Source organism: Panicum virgatum, chromosome 2N, assembly GCF_016808335.1.
Source record: "Panicum virgatum strain AP13 chromosome 2N, P.virgatum_v5, whole genome shotgun sequence".
In the NCBI taxonomy this organism is placed as follows: Eukaryota; Viridiplantae; Streptophyta; class Magnoliopsida; order Poales; family Poaceae; genus Panicum; species Panicum virgatum.
The window spans coordinates 62,656,551-62,676,133 of record NC_053146.1 but is presented as its reverse complement, the minus strand read 5'-3'; the positions used below and the strand labels follow the sequence as shown (position 1 = coordinate 62,676,133).

The following is a 19,583-nucleotide window of genomic DNA, read 5'->3' as shown; positions in this document are numbered from 1 at the left end:
GCAATGCGTCAGCAGGTGGCCGGTCGCCATGGCATCCCGTCGCAAGGTCTCTGTGCTCCAATAAGCGTGCCGCACTCCAGACGCGGCGTCGCCGCCTCTGTCTGGCCCATTGCGGTCGCGCCATGCCGCTCCGCGGTGCGCTGGGCGCTCCTGCAGGTGACCGGCCGGCCGCCGCGGCGTTTCGTCGCAAGGTATGTGTTCTCCGAGTAGCGCTTTGCACAAGGGAATACGGCGGCCGAGGGAGAAATCGGCGATGCGGTGACGTTGGATGGGCGTCGGGCGGGCCGTGGACGGCGTCTGCCTGCTGGTGGTAGGTCTTGCCACTCGGAGAGAATAAAATGCATCCGATTTGCCATACAAGAACCCTCCGAGATTTTTCCGGCTAGGTCGAAAGAACTCCGCCTCGACACTCGTGCAAGCAAGGCTTGGGGACTTGCCGGAGTTCGGTGGGGCAGCCCCGCCGGATCTTGGCCTCGACAAGGGGGCGTGGCGTAGAGACCTGTTCATGCAATCTGAGTCGAGTATATAAAAACCGTCAGATGTGGATTGGACGGCCCTTACCTGCCAGGGGTGGACGGTAAAATACCGTCCGCCCTGGACGGTTGGGAATACCGTCCACCCCCTAGGTCGTCGTGTCCGACGACAAAGCCACCTGCCGTCGAGCTGGGAGCCTGCTAGGGAGGACACTGTTCTGGGGTTAACACTAAGAGCGCCGGCGTGCGACCCGTAGTCGCCTGCATCGGCAGCATGAAAGGCAGCCTCTCTCTGCCCCATTGTGCACGCCCCGTGCTGCTCTGCGGTGCGCTTGGAGGTGGCAGCCTGGCCGCCATGGCGTACTGTTGCACGGTGCATGTGCTCCCAGTATCTCGGCACATGCCGGAACGCGGCGGCGTCCACAGCAGACGTCCCCTGGGAGAAATTGGCGGCGCAGTGACGTTCTATTGGCGCCGGGCGGCTGGCGGGCCGTGGACGGTGACTGCCTGCTGGTGTCAGGTTGCTTGGGAGGAGGGGAGGCGGTGAGCTGGGCCATTGGCGCGATGCAGAGCACGGCGATGGTGGGCCTGTCGGACTGACTGAGTTTCAGGTTGGGCAGCGTAGTGCCTTCTTGCTCTCCTGGGCCGGGGCTGAGATGCGTGGGAGGTCCAATGAGAAGAACACGATGCATCCAATCAGGCATACAAAAAAGAATTAAAGAACCCGTCGAGATTTTCATACCAAACCAAATGAATTCAAGCTCAACGCTCGTGCATGCAAGGCTCGGGAGAGCTCGGCGAGGCAGCTGGCAGCGCCATGCGATGATTGACTTGACGAGGGGGCGCGGGGAAGAGGCTGAATCGGGTGAATCTTGGCCGCCGAATACGGATTGGACGGTCCTCGGCTGCCCGGGGTGGACGGTAAACGAAATACCGTCCACCCCGGAGTCCCGGACGGTAATCGGCATACCGTCTACCCTGTGGGTTGGTGTATGCGGCGGCAAGGCGACCGGCCGGCGAGCCGAGAGCCGGCAGGCGAGGCCACGAAGAGGACACCTCTCAGGAACAGAAGTTGAGATCGCCGGCGAGGCATCCGCCGCCGCCTGAGTCGGCACCAAGCACCGCGGCCTCTGCCTGCCCCGCTGCGCGCGCGCCGTGCCGCTCGCCCGCTCTGCAGTGCGCCCGGCGCGCCGCGCCTGCAGGTGTACTCCGGCCAGCGGCCATGGCATGTGCTCGGAGACGGAGCAAAGTAACGCAGGCGGGGATGCGGCCGCGTCCACGACGGAGGCAGCGGCGTGGTGGAGGGAGAAGTCGGCGGCGGTGACGTTCGACGGGCGGCCGAGCGGAGCTCGGTGGCTGCGTTCTGGTGTCAGGATGCTTGGAAGTAGGGGAGGCGGCGAGCTGGCCCGTCGCCGGCCGTGTCCGTGCTGTGATAAGGTGCGACGCGATGCAGGGCGCGGCGAGGGTGGGGCTGGCGGCAGCCTTCTTGCTTTCCTCTGCTTCAAGGAGAAGTTGAACCAATAAACAGGGTATCAATTATGAATTATCAAATCTCGGAAACGATATAGTTGGTCGTTCTGCTTCCCTTCCGTCATCTGATAATTTCAGTTGGCACACGCCTTGATGGCTTCATCTCACAGACTGTGGTGTGCAATCGTAATAGTAAATCTGCTAAATCGAATATTCGAAGTAAAAGTGACGAAGCTATTCAATTAGACATGGATTATTCAGTGTGATGCCATTCTGAATGTTTTTCTCTGGAAATGCAGAAAAACAATACCCTACTGTATAGACCACACCTTCTTCCTCTGTTTTTTTCTTGCAGCAAACGAACTTGGTGATTTTACCATGTATATTTAGTGGAGCAAACAACAGAGATCAAGGGAATTTGGAAATGGTGCGTATTGCGTAGCCACACTACAACATCTAGCTTCATCACCACACGTGTTTGCAATTTGCAAACAGCCTTCAGATCAGCACCTGTTCTTCGAGCCGTAACCGCCACGACAGATAGTGACCGTCACCACGACAGATAGTGATCGACACCACGAGGTCCACAGCTCGGCACGTCGTAACTGCCACGATAGCTTGTTGAATCTAATTTCAAGAATTTAAATCTTGGAATGGGTTGCAATTCCTATGAACCAAACAGGCCCTTATGGTTGCTGTCAAATTTGAATTCCTGAAGGATTTTAACTTCCTCCTAACTCCGATGCTTTGCTTTTACAATTCTACGATGTACAAGAATGTTACGTTTCAAAGAGGCCTAGAAAGGACGATAATGCTTATGCCCTTATATCCGACTAGCAGTGATCTGTACAAATTGCTTTGGCAACGCAGGAGTGGTATAGCTTGCTTTGGTTGCTATTACGAATCAAATTTTATGTTCTACTAGGTGATTATGCTCCTCCATTGTCTGCTGATGCTCTAGGGGGTTGTGGAGTTACAAGGAAAACATTAATAATCTTCGCTACATATAAATGGCGTCCCGTCTACTGAAGATAGGACACTTTTTTCCGAGAAAACCGCTCCCCCAGTTGCAACAGGCAATACCATTACCGTAACAAAACCGTACTTTTATCTCTATTAGAAAGAAAACCTAGAACGACAGGAGTACTAACGTAGCTTCAATGGAATGGACAACGGCTTTGCCTTCAAGCGAACATCCTATACTTGTTATATGGGCAGATTTCAAGCCCAAATGAGTAAAGAAAATTGATGAAACAAGAAGTAAAAAAAAAATAAGTTGCAAGTACACCGAGCATACAGTAAACACGAGAAGCTTTATGCTCTAGACGTTCCTCCATGTTCCCTCTCAACATGCTCCACCAGCAACACTGGATCTCGAAACGCCTTGCTACATTTTGGGCAAACATCGACTGTCACTTGGCCACGACTTGGTTGCTGTTTCTTCTGGTGGGATTTCTCGACATGTTCAATTAAGGCGCCCACGGTGGAAAATCTTGCTGGGCAATGAACACATTCCTCCACAAGGTTACCACTGCTGCCGCTGCTGTTTGGGGAGATCCCATCCTTAGCCTTCTGGAAGGCTTGGCTAGTCGCAATGCTCAGTTTCTGCATTCTAGCTTCAGCCGACGATTTGAAATTTGTTGCTGCATTCACAAGGCTGGAGCTCCACCAGGAAGAACTATTCTTACTGCTGCTGCTCGGACGTGTCTCTGCTTTCTGACTTCTCCTTAGCATATTTACAAAGGGGAAGCCCGAATCCACTGTTCTTGGTCCTGGGCATTTGTGATCAGGCCCGAATCTATGCTTCAGGCAGTGTTCTCTGGTGCAGTCTTTGCATCTGATCGTGTTGGAAAACGTCAGTGTCTCTCTGCACCCAGGCACAGGGCATTTCTGTTTCTTTGTTACTTTCTGGTAGTTTGATGGATCACAATCAGTGTTAACATGAGTATCCCAGGTGATATTTGGGTCTTCGCTTGGATTGAGGCGAACCCCTTGAGCACAGAGTGGGCAGATGAGGACGGTGACATCCTTCATATTTGCATTTGGACATTGGTGTGTTGTATAACTTCTGTGCTGAAGACAAAAGACCTAAACAATGGTCCAACAACCCAATCAGTACCTGGTTGATAGTATTAGCAATGATATAACTATATATAGACACTAAATATGGGCAGTAAACCTTCACGCAGTACATAAGTTGGGCTTTAAATTATCTCAGTAACAACAAATATAGATATTACTTTTTCTATAGAAACATGAAAATGACCTCAGGCATTATCCTTCCATATAACTGTTTTTATGGACCTCTGATTATTGCTGTCTCATTCAAAAAGCGTCCAAAGGGTTGAATAAAAATTCTGGAAGGAAAAAAAAAAGAGAAAGAACTAAAGCCCAAATTGTTATCAGCTTACATTTGAACCTTGCGATAAAGAGGACATGGTACCGGTAATTAAATTTCTCAATTCAAAGATCCGCAGCACAAATAATTATGTCCAGTAACAACACATAATCTAGGATTGCAAGCTGCAATGTCATTTACAGAAACTGAATATCAAAAGAGGAAAAGAACCTACAGAAAATTCGAGGCATCCTAAGTGATTGCTGCATACAGTATTCCAGGCATGTGACCAACATATGTGTTCATGTGAATCATGTACAGCGAGTGGGTATTGTTATCCTTAGCATCCCATGCATTTGATTATCATCGCTATCACGCAAAGTTAACATATAGTCATTGTCATCGATTAGGACATCCTTTTTTCATGTACCCCATGTTTTTGGTTTTTGTGTCTGACAATGGCTTGTAACTGAAACAAGAAGTCGTTCCAATAAGAGAAGACACATTATGTTTGCAGTTGGCAACCAGTCATTGACATGAACATATTGATAATATTTTCCCTACTAAGTGCTTCTTTTTGTGTGAAACATTGTCTGCTTCATGCAATCTGTATGGTGAAGATGGTGGAATTTGAGACTGAAGGAAAAGACTGAATTTCACGAGGACATGTTCGGATAATATGATTCTGAAAAAAAAAACAAAAATACTTTGCTATGCGGCAAGGGGAACTAGCACGATACTTTGGATCCCAAACATGATGATACGTGAATCAGTTACCACTCTAATGGTTTCTAGTAATAAAAATAAATAATTGATCAAATGAACAACTCGTTTCTTGAACATATTGGGTTCTAGGCTCAACCAAGTGGATCAAATCGTCCTATGGAATGTCAGCAATAGATGGTAGACCAATGGTAAGGGTAGAGTCCACCTAACTTTTTTCCCACTAACAAATGGAGCAAAGCGGAAGCGCCACCCCTAAAGATGTGTATAGGATCATTCTTCTGGTCAACGGTTAGATACACCAACTCTACCTCACCGAAAAGAGATCCACTGGTGTCGCCCGGTCACTAACATGAGTGGTTAAGGTTCCCTTTTACATCTCCCCAGGCCCGTGCCTAGTGCCTACCGCCCAGCAGGCTGCCATTCAGATAATAACTATCCTATTTGCCCCCAAACTACTGCTACTCCCAAGATCTATCTCGAGATATCGCACGCATCTACTGGATTTCCAAGGGAAAATCAGTTCTCGCGCTCCATAGTCCACAGAAGAACGATTCAGCACACAAGTTCGCTTGCAGCAACAGTCCAATTCAGAACAAGTAACCAGAGCATCACCGCATCCACACACAGAAAAACTCAACGGGGGAGGTTGCGGGAAACGTACGTGGTCGCAGCGGTCGCAGGTGAAGGGGAGGAAGTCGATCTGGTTGCAGTCGCCGACGCTGCAGTGCTTCCCCAGGTTGGGGAACTCCGGCGTGCCCATACCAGCTTTGGAGCCCGCAGCGCGCCCTCCGGTAGAGCCGAGCCTGTAACCGCGTCCGCCGCCGCCGCCTCCGCGCGCGAGATGCTACCGGCGCCGCGGCACCGGCAGGCAGGCAGGGAAGGGAGGAGGAAATCGGGGGCGGGCGGCTCGGTCGTCAAGCGGACGGGGCACGAAATCGAATAAAACTCGTAACGTTTTGACGGGGAGGTTTTGCGGCAAGACCCTCTGATTTTATCGGGAGCTCGGTTCGAGGTCCTGGAATATCTGCGGGCCCCGGATTAGTTAGTTGTTAACAACCTCCTTTTTCTTTTTTTTCTTTTTAAATTTTTTGAAAGGGAGGAGACGACCCCTTTTTCTCGGGCGGGTGAGGTCGGTGAGACGGTGCGGGCACCGTATCGGCGAAATTTGGGCGTCGACGCTATTGTTCGTGTTCCGTTGATACGATTGGCACTAATAGAAGATAGAGATGTTCGAGTCCGGGTATCTTGGTGGTATCCGACTACAACTTTGGATGCGATTATCGACATGTGTTTGGCCAATTGGCACGAGTTTTTCAAGCCTGGAAACTGTTCGGAGCCGATTGGATTTGGCTTCAGCTTGAAGAATCCAAGATTAGGAATAGATTTGTGCCGGTACACGACGCGCATTACGGTAACGATTCGTTGGGATTTGGGCGAAAAGCGTGGGCGGTTGGGGACGTGCTCGGTATTCCGCTCCCACCAAACCCCATCGACGCGTTACGCGCAAGCGCGAGATGCGATGATGATGCCGGCGGGTTCGTTGAGAGCGCCGGCACGGCGCGGACCACGCAATCCACGCTGGCGAGGCCACGAGATCGCGCGCGTCCAGTGGGGTAGGATACGACGATCAGCGAGCTAGTCCGTGTCCACTGACCCGGCAGGTCCGCGGCTTTTACCTGACCAGGCCTCGGCGTACGTCGCGCCGGCGGCGTGGTTGACACGGCCGTGGACGCAGGAGTGGGGGAGGTCGGGAGGGCGTCGGGGGAAGGCGACGGAAATTCTCTGGTTTTGGGGGACGCCAGGGTGGCTCCCATGTTCGGTTGTAGACTAGTGAGAATCACTGCGATTAAGAAAAAAAATGAATATACACCGAAAGGACAAAAGCCCAACTCTGAATCACTAGAATCTCATGCGCGTTTCCTTCCTGACCACGGGTCAGGACTCACGAATATCAGGCCCACGGCGCTCGCAAGAAGAGCCCAAATGCTCAGCTTCCGCGCGCGAGGAAAAGCTCCTCCACAGAAATCGCAGCGTACGGCGGCGCTCATCGGTGTGAGTGCCTCGTCGTCTCTTGCTCTCCAAACCAAGGAGTGCCAATTTCTCTGCGTTCAATCTGGCTCGGCGAGGTGAGGAACAGGGGCCTGCGCCTGCGACTGCGAGGTTCAGTTCCCCTGCTATGGACTATGCATGGGACTGAAACTTGGTCCGGTGATTGTTCGTTGAACCCCCAGCCTCCTTGGTTTTTTTTTCAGGTTTTTGGGGTCTCGGTTTGGCTGCGAATGAACTGAAATACAGGGACACACGGGTGGACCGTATTTGTTGTCCACCCGCCTCCAGATTTTGTCGATTTAATTTCTCCATCTACAGGTCAAGAATGAGAACGAAATTTAGTGTGTTGTTTCTCCATCCACTCCTCAGTCTCTGCAATTTTTTTCAGAATTTTTCGTCGTGATTTGGATCGGGAAATGGAGGAGACAGGAGATCGGGGGCGGACGGTATTTGAAATACCGTCCGCCCCCGTCCCCAACCAATCACCGCCAGCGCCCACCCGGGGAACGTCGTCTTCCTCGCGCTGCCGTTTCTCCTCGTCTCGCTGCCTCAGGGGCCTGCCTGTGTTGCCTTCTGCCATCTTGGTGCATCGGCGCATTGCGGCGTGCCCAGTCGATGGTGCCTCCGCCATGGGCGGGCGTGGCCCCGTGCGCTGTGCACTAGGAAAAAGGAAGCCGGCGCACTGGTTCATGCTCATGCCGCCGTCACGCTGCCTAGTGGCTAGTGCCACTTTTGAGGGAAAACTACGGCAGGCCAGGAGCCAGCCTGAACAAATTTTATTGATGCGGGGTTTTGCATACAGTCATTTTGGCTGCCTAGTGCCACTCACGGGTCGGCGACGGCTTGCCGGAGGCCCGGAGTCCGGGCGGCCGAACCTACGGCCCCTGGGCGGCGCCTCCCTTCGCGCTGGTGGACGCGTGCACGGCGAGGGCGCGAGGCACCTCACGGAGCAGCGGCCGGCGGCACGGCGGCGCACTTGTGACGGGAAAACAAGACTGAAACAGAACAAAAGAACGCTACGGTTTTGCAATTTTATTCCCCTGCAATGGCATCGAGCCTGGGACTGAAACTTGGTGCGGTGGTTCTCCGTTGAACCCTCAGCCTCCATGAATTTCCTCAGGATTTTTGGGTCTCAATTTGGCTGCGAATGAACTGAAATACAAGGACACCGGGGGTGGACGGTATTTCAAATACCGTCCACCCCGCGTTTGATATTCTCTCTTCGATTTCTCCTTCCACAGGTCGAGGATGAGACTGAAATTTTGTGGGTCCTTTCGCCATTTCCTCCTCAGTCTCTGCGATTTTTTTCAGAATTTTTCATCGCGATTTGGATCGGGAAATGGAAGGAGATAGGAGACTGGGCGGTGGACGGTATTTGAAATACCGTCCACCCCCGTCCCCAACAGGCTAGACCAATCACCGCCCGCGCCCGCCCGGGGGACGGCGTCTTCCTCGCGCTGCCGTTTCTCCTCGTCTCGCTGCCTCAGGGGCCCGCCAGTGTTGCCTTCTGCCACCTTGGTGCTTTGCGGCGTGCCCAGACGTGGAGCTGGCCGGCGAACCGACGTGCCGGTGATCAGTCGATGGCGCCTCTGCCATGGGCGGCCTGTGGCCCCGTGCCGCGCGCACCCGGAAAAAGGAGGCCGGCGCACTGGTTCGCCGGCACACCGCTGCCTATCGCCACGCACGGGCCGGCGACGGCGAGCCCGAGGCTCAGAGTCCGGCCGGGCTGCCGAGCCTCCGGCCCCTGGGCGGCGCTCCTCCCCTCGCGCTGGAGAATGCATGCACGGCGAGGGGACGGGCAGCATGATGCGCGGGTAGCCGCGCGCCTGCGCCGGGCACCGCACGGAGCAGCGGCCTGGCGGCACGTCGGCGCACAGGTCACGCGACTGCCCGCGATTCTTCTCAGCCCAGGAGCAGCGATTCTCCATTGAATCCTCAGCCTCCATGATTTTTCTCAGTTTTTTTTAGTCTCGGTTTGGCTGCAAATGAACTGAAATACAGGGGCACAGGGGGTGGACGGTGTTTCAAATACCGTCCACCCCACCTCCACATTTTCTCGATTTAATTTCTCCATCAATAGATTGAGGATGAGACCAAAATTTTCTATGTTTTTCTCCTCTTCTCCTTAGTCTCTAGGTTTTTTTCAGAATTTTTCGTCGCGATTTGATTGGCACCGGCACAGAAATACCGTCCACCCCCGTCCGCTGAGTGCGTTGAGCGCGCAGCGCCGTCGCCGTGCCGGTGCCGGCGCGGATCGCGCAGTCCACGGGGGCGGCGACCGCGACCGCCCAGCCCCCGCTAGGCCACAACATCTTGCTCGTGCGCAGTCAGAGCAGGAGCAGACGACGACCGGCGAGGTAGTTAGTTAGGCCCGCGGCTTCTACGTGACGCAGGCCTCGTCGTACGTCGCGCCACAGCACGGCCGGCCGGCGGCGTGGTTGACGCGGCCGAGACCACCTCTTCGCTTCGCGTCGTCTCTTTCGCATTGGTGGTTTTGATCATCCAGGGTTGCGTGGACGCGCCCGTGCCGCCCGCACGGTCGGCGTGGGAATGGGAGGGCGTCCGGGGAACGCAATTACGCAACGAAAATTCTCTGGTTTTTTCGGAGACGCGAGGGTAACCGTGACGACGACGACGACGACTGCGTGTGGATTGGGAGCTCACGCTCGTCGCCCCCGAGATGGACGCCTTCGGTTGATTGGCTCCCATATTCGTCGGTTGGAGATTTGCTGATCACGGTGCAACCCGCATATTCTGCGACCCCGTTTGGGGGAGATTTTGGCTTTTGCAGCTTCGTGGAGAAGCAAAAGCTCCAAAAGCTCCCCCAAACAGGGCTAGTGAGAGTCTTCTTTCTTTTCTTTTTTTTTTTGCGTGGGCTGACTAGTGAGAGTCACTGTAGTAATTAAGTTCGCGCTGGCGACATCGTTAAAGGGTCAAGAAAGAAGATTCTGTGAAAGGATCATCTATAACACCAAAAGGACAAAAGCCCAACTCTGAATCACAAGAATCTCATCCCCGTTCCTTCCTGACCAGGCCCACGGCGCTCGCAGGCTCTGCCGCTGCGATCGCAAGAAGAGCCCAAGAAATGCGCTGCTTCCGCGCGCGAGGAAAAGCTCCTCCACAGAAAAGAAATCGCAGCGACCACTCTGTCGGTCTGTCCCTCTGCTGGCTACTTCACTTCCCCCCTGCGACGCCAGCCGACGAAAATATCTGGCCGCTATCCTTCTCCACGAACGATGGCAGTCGCCCAGGCCGCAGCGGTCGCCGCGCCGGTGGTGGCTGCGGCGTCCGCGCACGCCGCCGCCTGCGTTTCCGCCGCGTGCCGCCGGGGCCCCTCGCGCTGGGCATTGCCGTCCCGGTCGCCGGTCGGGACGACGTGCGGGTTCAGGTGGCTACGGAGGCGCGCGCAGACCCGGGCACGGGCGCGGGCCACCGGCCGCCGCCGCAGCCCCGTGGTCGTGGCCGAGTTCGGCGGGACGTATGAGGACGGATTCGAGGACGTGCACAAGGTACCGTGCGCCTCACTGACAGCCTCAACGTGCCAAGCGTGGCGCTGACAAAAAAAATTGTTGCTCTTTGAACGTGAACAATTGCTGTTTCATATTGTTGGGTCTGATTTGTTCAGCATTGTTGTCTCACTATCAGAAAACGAACCCATACGCTTAGCTCTGGTTGTGTGAATTGGTTACTCTGCGAGACGTTTCATCAGTTGCCATTGTTTTGAACTTCTGATGTGCAGAACATCATCAACTACTTCACCTACAAGGCCACGCACACGGTCCTCCACCAGCTCTACGAGATGAACCCGCCGTCCTACACTTGGCTCTACAAGTGAGCGAGCAGCCATCCTCTTCGGTCCGAATCCATACCTGCATCTGAATATTTGTTCGACTGCCTTTCGAAATTAACGCTCCTCCTTTTGTCAGCTACGTTCTCGTCAACGATCCGTTAGATGGCGATTATTTCCTTCGCCTGCTCGCGAAGGTATTTTATCTAGCTATCTCCTTTGCTTCTGCTTGTTAACACGAAACTGACAAAAAAAACTATAGTGTGTTAGCATTGTGCTAGGGTTCATTCCTTTGGCTTGGTTCGTATCTGGTGACAGGAGAGGCATGACCTGGCCGAGAGAGTGATGATCACACGCCTTCACGGCTTCACCTGTACGGCAAATGGATCAAGGTAGTAATTCAGAGATCAGCCCATCAGCTGAATCTGAAAGAAATAAAGATTTATGGCACAACTTGAACTTACCTCTGTGTAAAACAAACCTGCGCCTGAGCAGAAGTGCGACCACGCGATGATGTGCGAGCAGATCTCCAAAGAGAACCTGGATATCATGCGCCAGAGGCTGCTGGAGACGGTGGTCTGGCCGACCGATGACACAAGCACCGGCGAGTCCAAGGGTTAACGGCGAGATTGGAGCTCGCGCCAAGCAACGAGTATGACTGCTTCACTCGACAGGGTGTTGTGTTTATTCTCTTCAGGGGTTTGATTTGACCTGCGCATTTCTGTATACTACGCCCTACCCTGCATGGATAGAACAGAACACCGATGTATATTCTCTTCTAGGGTTTATGGTTTAGTCATTAGTGGAAGGGACCCTTTTTTGTCCTCACAATACGACTCAGCAAAGCATCGTAACAATGGGTGTTTCTTTTTCCTTTTTTTTGGAAAACCCGGATGTTTTGTCTTGTGCCTAGATTTCGAAATGAAAGTACAAGTTCCCCCAGCCTGTCTTTTATTTTAAATTTCTTGATTTTGAAGGATTTTTTGGGGGCGCGACACATATTGAGCTACTGGCACAGATTGATAGATAAGCCTCATTTAACTGCAGGTGCAAAAATTAAGTACTTGAATCCTAGTTCTGAATTCTGAACATATTAGATAGTAATAAGTCGTCCTACTACTAAATGTGATCTTATTTGGCGACAGATGTCTGTAAACATTGAAGTTTACACAATATATTGAGAAACATTGACCTGATATTAGGACCAGGTAAACTATCTACAGATGAATGACATGATTTGTCATTGAACTATATGAAAAAAGAAAATACACCCGGATCCAGTGTGGTAAGCACAGATGCCAGAGGGAAGGAAAGTGTGAGCTCCTGGCCTTCAGGGATACCACTAAAGATACCTGCTCCATTTGCTGAAAGAAGCAAAGATCTTGCTTTGGCCGGCAATCAACAAACTCAGTGTGGACGGACTATACTTGACCTCGTTTCATGTCACTATCTTTGTATTTATCTGTGATCTAGGACGGCAATGGCGATAGAAACCAAGCATCCTCTCTCCTGTTGAAAAATTCAATTCATATTTCAACATCATACCATTATTATACATCCTCCTCCCTCTGGTAGCACCAATATAAACTTCAAATTTGAGCGGCTTCTCCTGTGGCTTACATCTGTCCTTTCAAGGCCTATGCCCTATTGACAGGCCGGCCATAGTGATACGCAAAAAACAAGCATGTCTGCACTGTGAAGTAACCGACGGCTGACCAAGTTGGGAACTCATTTACATCAGCATACATAGGAAACAACCTCAGTTCCACAGAAGTTGTGATGCTTTGCCTCTCCTCCCTTGCTCCCCTCCTGCTTCTCCAGCTCTCTCTCAACAGCAATGAGATCAAGAAGCTCAGTTACCAGCTTCTTGGCACTCCACGTATTCCTATTTCAGAATATCAGCTGCGTCAGTCCTCTGTATTTCAAGCTGAATTTCACTGAATCGAACCACAATGGAGTTGCCACAATCCAGTTCCAAGAGGATGCCTTCTACAACAAGGCGGTCAGGCTTACCAAGGAAGAGATGGATGGCGAGATTGCTCACAGTGTCGGCCGAGCAGTCTTCAAGGATCCAGTAACCCTCTGGGATAGCACCACTGGTCAGTTGGCTGACTTCACAACCCGCTTCACATTCATGATAAAAGCTAACGTTACTGATGGCTCATATGGTGAGGGGCTTGCCTTTTTCCTCTCACCATACCCTTCTGTTGTCCCCAATAATTCCACGGATGGTAACCTTGGCCTCTTCAGTGGCAGTGCTGATCAGAGTGGGATATCCAACCAGATCTTGGCCGTCGAGTTTGACAGCCACAAGAACACATGGGATCCAGACGACAACCATGTAGGTATCAACATCAATTCGATCGTATCTGCAGCCAATGTAAAATGGAAAAGTAGCATCAAGGATGGTAGGATAGCAAATGCATGGGTAACTTACCAGGCCAGCTCCAAGAACCTGAGTGTCTTCTTGACCTACAAGGACAACCCACAATTCAGTGGCAACTCCACCCTATCTTATTCAGTTGATCTCAGAGAAAATCTCCCAGACAAAGTGGCGATTGGCTTCTCAGCTGCCACAGGTAAATTGGTAGAGACTCATCGGATACTTTACTGGGAATTCAATTCTACTGATGTGCAGCAGAGGAGTAAGAAGATCAAAAGTGTACTAGTCATAAGCTTGGCTACTAGCATAAGTGGCATAGTCTGTTCTATGGGATTGGTTTGGTGCTTCCTGAGGTTTAGAAAGACTAGGAGGTTAAGAAAGGAGGAAGAAGAGAAGCTAGAATATGATGAGTCCATTGATGGTGAATTTGAGAAAGGGAGGGGTCCAAGAAGATTTCAATACAATGAACTTGTGGCTGCAACAAAGAATTTTGCATTGGAGAGAAAGCTTGGAGAAGGAGGATTTGGAGCAGTTTACCAGGGTTTCTTTAAGGATCAAAACCTCAACATTGCCATTAAACGAGTTGCCAAAGGATCAACACAGGGCAAGAAGGAGTACATCTCTGAGGTCAAGATCATCAGCAGGCTGAGGCATAGGAACCTTGTGCAACTTGTGGGCTGGTGTCATGAGCATGGAGAGTTCTTGCTCGTGTACGAGTTCATGCCGAATAGGAGCTTGGACACACACCTCTATGACAATAGTAACATCCTAGCATGGCCGTTGCGGTTCAAGATCACCATCAGCGTTGCATCTGCCCTCCTGTACCTTCACGAGGAGTGGGAGCAATGTGTTGTGCACCGTGATGTCAAGCCAAGCAATGTGATGCTTGATTCTTCATTCAACGCTAAGCTTGGGGACTTCGGGCTGGCACGTCTTGTTGATCATGACCGGGGCTCACAAACTACAGTGATAGCTGGCACAATGGGTTACTTGGCTCCAGAATGCGTCACCACTGGCAAAGCAAGCAAAGAATCTGATGTATACAGCTTTGGAATTCTTGCATTGGAGGTTGCCTGCGGAAGGAGGCCTGTTGTGCTAAAGGAAGATGATGAGAAGATCAAGCTGGTTCAATGGGTGTGGGATCTCTATGGAAGAAATGAGATACTTAATGCAGTTGATGGAAGGCTTGACGGTGCATTGGATGAGCGTGAAGCTGTGTGCTTGATGGTTGTGGGGCTCTGGTGTGCACACCCAGACTATAATTTCCGACCTTCAATCCGCCAGGTCATAAGTGTATTGAAGTTTGAGGCACCATTGCCAAGCCTTCCAGCAAAGATGCCTGTGGCAATGTACTTTGCACCACCAATCCATCTTTGCAAGTTTTCATACACCTCATCTGATGGAACACTGAAGGAGCTGGAGGGGTCCAAAATTTATGGGAAGACAACAAGCTCGTCTAGTGCAACCAATGCTTCTAGTTCACCTCCCTCTATTCATTTACCACAGATGGGTTACTAGGTCTGTCAGCTTCCTTTTTATATACTAAATGTGTTTACTTGTGTTTACAACCGGCGGTATTCAAAAGACACCTTAAGTTACAGCCAAAATACCTTTATTGAGTTCATCTGCATGTTGTAAACAGTATTAATTCGACTACTTCTGTATAGACTGGCTACCATGTAAGTATATTGTGTATTGAAATGCTCTTGGTAAAGACTAGTTTTATATAAATAATTCTCTTAGGTGAAGCTCTGACATTCATCTAACACCTAGACTTCCGTGCTGGTATTGTTCATCAATACGAGTCAGCTGCTTTCATTTTGAATATTTCATCAATTGTGCTTGTCAATGCATACTGAGATCAACTTTCCTCTTTTTCTCTTTTTTTCTTCTTTTTTTCTGGGTATGAGCAAGCTCTACTGTTGTCCTATATCAGGTGAAGGCCAGCTCTGGCATGCCTAGTACCTACTGATCAATGAACACGCACTAAATCTTTTCTACTTATCATTGGTTCTAAGATATCCTTTCCAGATTTGCCCTGTATGCAAGTGTTTGACATCTTCCCTCTTTAAAAGCCATACAGCATAACTTAAGGTATAAGGCATCAGAGACATTGAGTAATGAGATGCAGGGTTCCATGTAAACATGCAAATGGACCTTTCATATGAGAGGACTCAAATGTATCCCCGAGAGAAAATAAGGTTTAAGCTAGAGTTGTAGTTTTGCTTCCATATGCATGCACAAAGAAAAATAGTGCAAGAGAAGTCCTCCAAGAAGAACTAGGTTAGCATGCCATACGGACAAAGCGTTACAAAGTTGACAACCTTCTATGGCAATTTAACAAATGGATAAATTCATACTACTTAAGTTAACAGTGAAGCAAACATTTGTTGAGGGATAGAAGTGGTGTTGAAAAATTCATAATTCTACTTTAAGTCAATTGTGTAGGTGAAGCAGACATGTGTTTAGAAAGCACGAGGACCTAGAAGCAGGTTGGAAAGTTAAAAAGTAGAAATTACATCACCCAAACAATACTGTGGATACATTTCTACTCACACAACAGAAAGAGTTAACTATTAGCTGAATAAACCACTAAAATTAAAATTCAATGTTAACAAGGTCACCAATTTAAGGACGTGATGAGGCACAATGTGATTCATCACTCCACCTGAGGTCCATCATCATTTGAAATATATCATGAAAACACACTAGCATTGCCACCAACTTCATCATGTCTCAACTAGAAAATCCAAAAGGTCCCTCACAAAGCACATGAGCCTACTACCTCATAGTTCAAATCATGTTTTATCATACTAGGTTCAGATTCTTTAAACTTCATCTAATTCGAAACTGCAATATGACACTTAAATTGCACTCATCAAACCAGGCATAAAGTAAACTACAGCAGCACTAACACCTCCACCGATACAATCCTAAAAAGTAGAAATTACATCACCCAAACAATACTGTGGATACATTTCTACTCACACAACAGAAAGAGTTAACTATTAGCTGAATAAACCACTAAAATTAAAATTCAATGTTAACAAGGTCACCAATTTACGGACGTGATGAGGCACAATGTGATTCATCACTCCACCTGAGGTCCATCATCATTTGAAATATAACATGAAAACACACTAGCATTGCCACCAACTTCATCATGTCTCAACTAGAAAATCCAAAAGGTCCCTCACAAAGCACATGAGCCAACTACCTCATAGTTCAAATCATGTTTTATCATACTAGGTTCAGATTCTTTAAGCTTCATCTAATTCGAAACTGCAATATGACACTTAAATTGCACTCATCAAACCAGGCATAAAGTAAACTGCAGCAGCACTAACACCTCCACCGATACAATCCCAAGTTCCAGTCCTGAGTTGCACAATGTTACATTGTTCTTGTTCACAGGAACTATTTTCTGTTGCCAACATTGGGATCCAAATTTCGTTGAGTTACCCATCAACAGCAGGGGCAATACAACGTGAGCACACAGGCAAGCAGGCAACCATTACCTTGAGGCAGCTTCATCACTTCTTGCCGTGCTGCTTCTTCACGGTGAACCGGTATACCACCGGCCCGTGGCGCCAACCTTCAAGCGGCGGGTCCTCGTGCACCACCTCGATGTTGAACAGCTTCCTCGCCTTCCCGAAGAACTTCTTGTCGGTGCGCTTCCACCGCCTCATGTGCGCCATCAGGAACACCACCTCCCCCTTGACGAAGAACCGCAGCGTCTCGATCAAGGGGTCAACCAACGCCTCATAGTACACAACGTCCGACGCCACGACGAGGTCGAAAGGTGCCTCCGCCCGCGCCGCCGCCACCTCCCGCATCGCGGCGGCGTCGCCCCAGGGGAGCGGCACGACGGAGGCGGCGCCGCCGGCGGAGGCGAGGAGGGGCGCGTTTAGGTCGGCGTTGTGGCGGAGGTTGGGGAGCGCGTCGGGGAGGTCGGAGAGGATGGCGCGGGCCGGGAGCGCCGCGGCCAGCGCGAGACCCGCGGCGCCGGTGCCGGAGCCGAGCTCGAGGACGCTGAGCGGCGGGCCCCCCGGGGCAGGCGCCCGCGGGAGGAAGTGCGGGGAGGCCGGGAGGACGCGGAGGAGCGTGGATGCGGAGGGCCAGAGCTGGAACGACAGGCCCCGCGAGGGGAGCGCGCGCACGGTGATGGGGGACGGGAGGGACGGGACGTGGAAGTGGTGGAGCTGCGAGTGCGACGGGGAGGAAGGTGCGGACGGGAGGAGGTTTGGAAGGAGGAGGAGGTCTTCGGAGTCGGAGTCGGACGAGGCGGTGGAGGGGAACGCGCCGGCGGCTTCGGCTTCGGCGGCGGCGGCCATCGGGCAAGCGATTATGCCGGAGGGTTTACTAGGTCAAAAGCCTTGGAGCGTGGGGACATCGGAGACCGTTGTATGTGTTGCCATTTTGACGTAGTTCATCGTCAGGCCAGTCATTCATCGTGGCTTACAGCCCGTTTAGTTCCAAAAAAAATTCGCTCGCTAAAGTAATTTATAACGTTTGACCATTAATTTAGAGTATTAAATGTGGATAATTCGCAAAATCCATTCCACACCCCCAGGCAAAATCGTGAGACGAATCTAATGAACCTAATTATGCAATGATTAGACAATGTTGTGCTACAGTAACCAATCTCTAATGATAGATTAATTAGGCTTAATAGATTCGTCTCGCGATTTCCCGTCCATCCATGTAATTAGTTTTATAATTAAATCACATTTAGTCCTCCTAATCTTCGATTGAAAAGTGCTACAGTAACTTTCCCAAAAAATTTGGGAAGTGTTTGATTGTTAGAAGTATGTAACCATTTATCATCTCCTAATTGAGAGCCTCTCTGATCTTCCCTTATTATCATCTGCCCTAGATGTATTTGATTGTATTTATCATCTCCTGGATGATATGTTTTTAATTCTTAAACCATATGATTCACCACTCTTAGTTGAAAACTATTCTTACGGTTCATCCAACCAATGTATAAGGATCACCATCCATATGGAACAGTTCCATGTATCAACAAATGGCACATGCAACCAAACACACTGCGACCAGTGCACATTAGCCCCTCTACTAACATTTTGTGCCTTGCACTATTACCACTCTGTCTCTACCACGAACTCAAGGATAACGATGCCATCACCACTTCATTGCCCACTAATTTAGGATGCTTAATAGAGGACACTAGAGAATTTTTCTGAACTCCCGAAAGCCCGGTAACACCATTATCACCGCCCATTTAAAACTGTAGTGGGCCGAAATGCCTGCTGGAATTACCGGGAAAAATTCTCGCACCCCCTCGCACTCGGCACGCGCGGATCTATTTCAGCGATGGCTTACCCAAAAACTCCCACGCCCCCTATTTCCGGGCCCAGCATCATCCTGGAAAAGACTCTCTCAGCCCAACGTCGGTATCGCGTTGCAGTTGCGGGAAGGGCGGTGGCCGGTGGGCCGAAAGCACCTGGTCATGGGCTCGTGGCTCCTTGCCGAGCGCTTTTTTCATTTTTATATTTAAAAAAAATAAAATTTCAAAAATATATGCCGAATAGGGAAATTTTCAAAAATGGGTGCCTGTCGCCCCCCTAATGGGTGACCTGTCGCTCATCCAGTGGGCGACAGGACCTAAATGTAAAAAAAATACATTTAGGTCCTGGCGTCCAGAGCGCATTAAACAGTAAAATTGATATAAAATCGTAGAAAAATAAAAAAAATACAAACTCAACTGTTTTAGATTCTATGAAACAAGATCTACAACTTTTTGTTACATAAAGTTTTTCATTTGATCAATGTATCTTGCTCTATTTTAAATACCAGTTTAATGCACTTTTATTTAAATCTCAAGATCCATCCTTTGGATGCATGTCATCTTTGGCCAGAGTGTTGCATATGGTGAGCATAGGCTTGTACAAAATTTGTAGGCCCAGAAAACATTTCTAGAATAAGTTTTTAAATTAGATCTTGCAATATGTCTAGTTTAAATGGGTTATTTATCCATGCTGCTATACTGAGTATTAGAAGTCATAACTTTTACAGTACCATTATTTTATTTCCTAAGAGCTATAAAAAAGTTTGGTAAATTTTAGATAAGCACAACTAGACCAAATAAATTATTTCAGATTTTTCTAGGTACAAGAACTATTTTTCTTTATTTAGATACATTGATGGGCGACAGGCAACCTATCGCCCATTAGGGGGGCGCCAGTCACCTATTTTTGAAAATTTCACTATTTGATATATATTTTTGGAATTTTATTTTTTTAATATAAAAATGAAAAAAGGCCTGCGCACGAACGGTGATTTTTTTTTAAGACGGTCGATGCAGAAGCGTACTCAGTCAATACAATTTTTTTT

General features: G+C 49.8%; 3 protein-coding genes and 1 pseudogene across 7 annotated transcripts; 2 read left to right on the top strand and 2 right to left on the bottom strand.

Annotated features, from left to right (window-relative positions):
* Positions 1 to 3,034: 3,034 nt before the first annotated feature.
* Positions 3,035 to 5,975, bottom strand: LOC120661729 (zinc finger AN1 and C2H2 domain-containing stress-associated protein 16-like). The gene is made up of 2 exons (XM_039940649.1): positions 5,669 to 5,975; positions 3,035 to 4,031 (listed from the first exon to the last, which is right to left on the bottom strand). The coding sequence occupies exons 1-2, from the start codon at positions 5,765 to 5,767 to the stop codon at positions 3,258 to 3,260; spliced, it is 873 nt and encodes a 290-aa protein (XP_039796583.1). The 5' UTR covers positions 5,768 to 5,975; the 3' UTR covers positions 3,035 to 3,257.
* Positions 5,976 to 10,204: 4,229 nt separating this feature from the next.
* LOC120661727 lies at positions 10,205 to 11,755 on the top strand (annotated as a pseudogene).
* Positions 11,756 to 11,941: 186 nt separating this feature from the next.
* LOC120661726 (protein-lysine methyltransferase METTL21D-like) lies at positions 11,942 to 18,238 on the bottom strand. 5 transcript variants are annotated; one of them, XR_005670030.1, is made up of 4 exons: positions 16,745 to 18,236; positions 12,998 to 13,315; positions 12,857 to 12,925; positions 11,942 to 12,728 (listed from the first exon to the last, which is right to left on the bottom strand). XR_005670030.1 is itself a non-coding variant. In XM_039940648.1 (2 exons), the coding sequence occupies exon 1, from the start codon at positions 17,558 to 17,560 to the stop codon at positions 16,760 to 16,762; it is 801 nt and encodes a 266-aa protein (XP_039796582.1). In that variant the 5' UTR covers positions 17,561 to 18,238; the 3' UTR covers positions 11,942 to 13,212; positions 16,745 to 16,759. The 5 variants fall into 5 exon arrangements, 2 of the variants coding, with proteins under 2 accessions (XP_039796582.1, XP_039796581.1); XR_005670029.1 differs by having other exon boundaries at positions 12,857 to 13,315; XM_039940648.1 differs by having other exon boundaries at positions 11,942 to 13,212; positions 16,745 to 18,238.
* Positions 12,681 to 14,744, top strand: LOC120662880 (L-type lectin-domain containing receptor kinase IX.1-like). The gene has a single exon (XM_039941939.1). The coding sequence runs from the start codon at positions 12,681 to 12,683 to the stop codon at positions 14,742 to 14,744; it is 2,064 nt and encodes a 687-aa protein (XP_039797873.1).
* Positions 18,239 to 19,583: the final 1,345 nt, after the last annotated feature.

What these genes read in the sequence shown, in the direction of transcription:
- LOC120661729 (XM_039940649.1), bottom strand. Translation starts at nt 5,767, where the DNA reads ATGGGCACGCCGGAGTTCCCCAACCTGGGGAAGCACTGCAGCGTCGGC. An exon ending in CCTGCGACCGCTGCGACCAC is followed by an intron (nt 4,032 to 5,668) that starts GTACGTTTCCCG and finishes ACCATTGTTTAG; the next exon opens with GTCTTTTGTCTTCAGCACAG.
- LOC120662880 (XM_039941939.1), top strand. Translation starts at nt 12,681, where the DNA reads ATGAGATCAAGAAGCTCAGTTACCAGCTTCTTGGCACTCCACGTATTC.
- LOC120661726 (XM_039940648.1), bottom strand. Translation starts at nt 17,560, where the DNA reads ATGGCCGCCGCCGCCGAAGCCGAAGCCGCCGGCGCGTTCCCCTCCACC.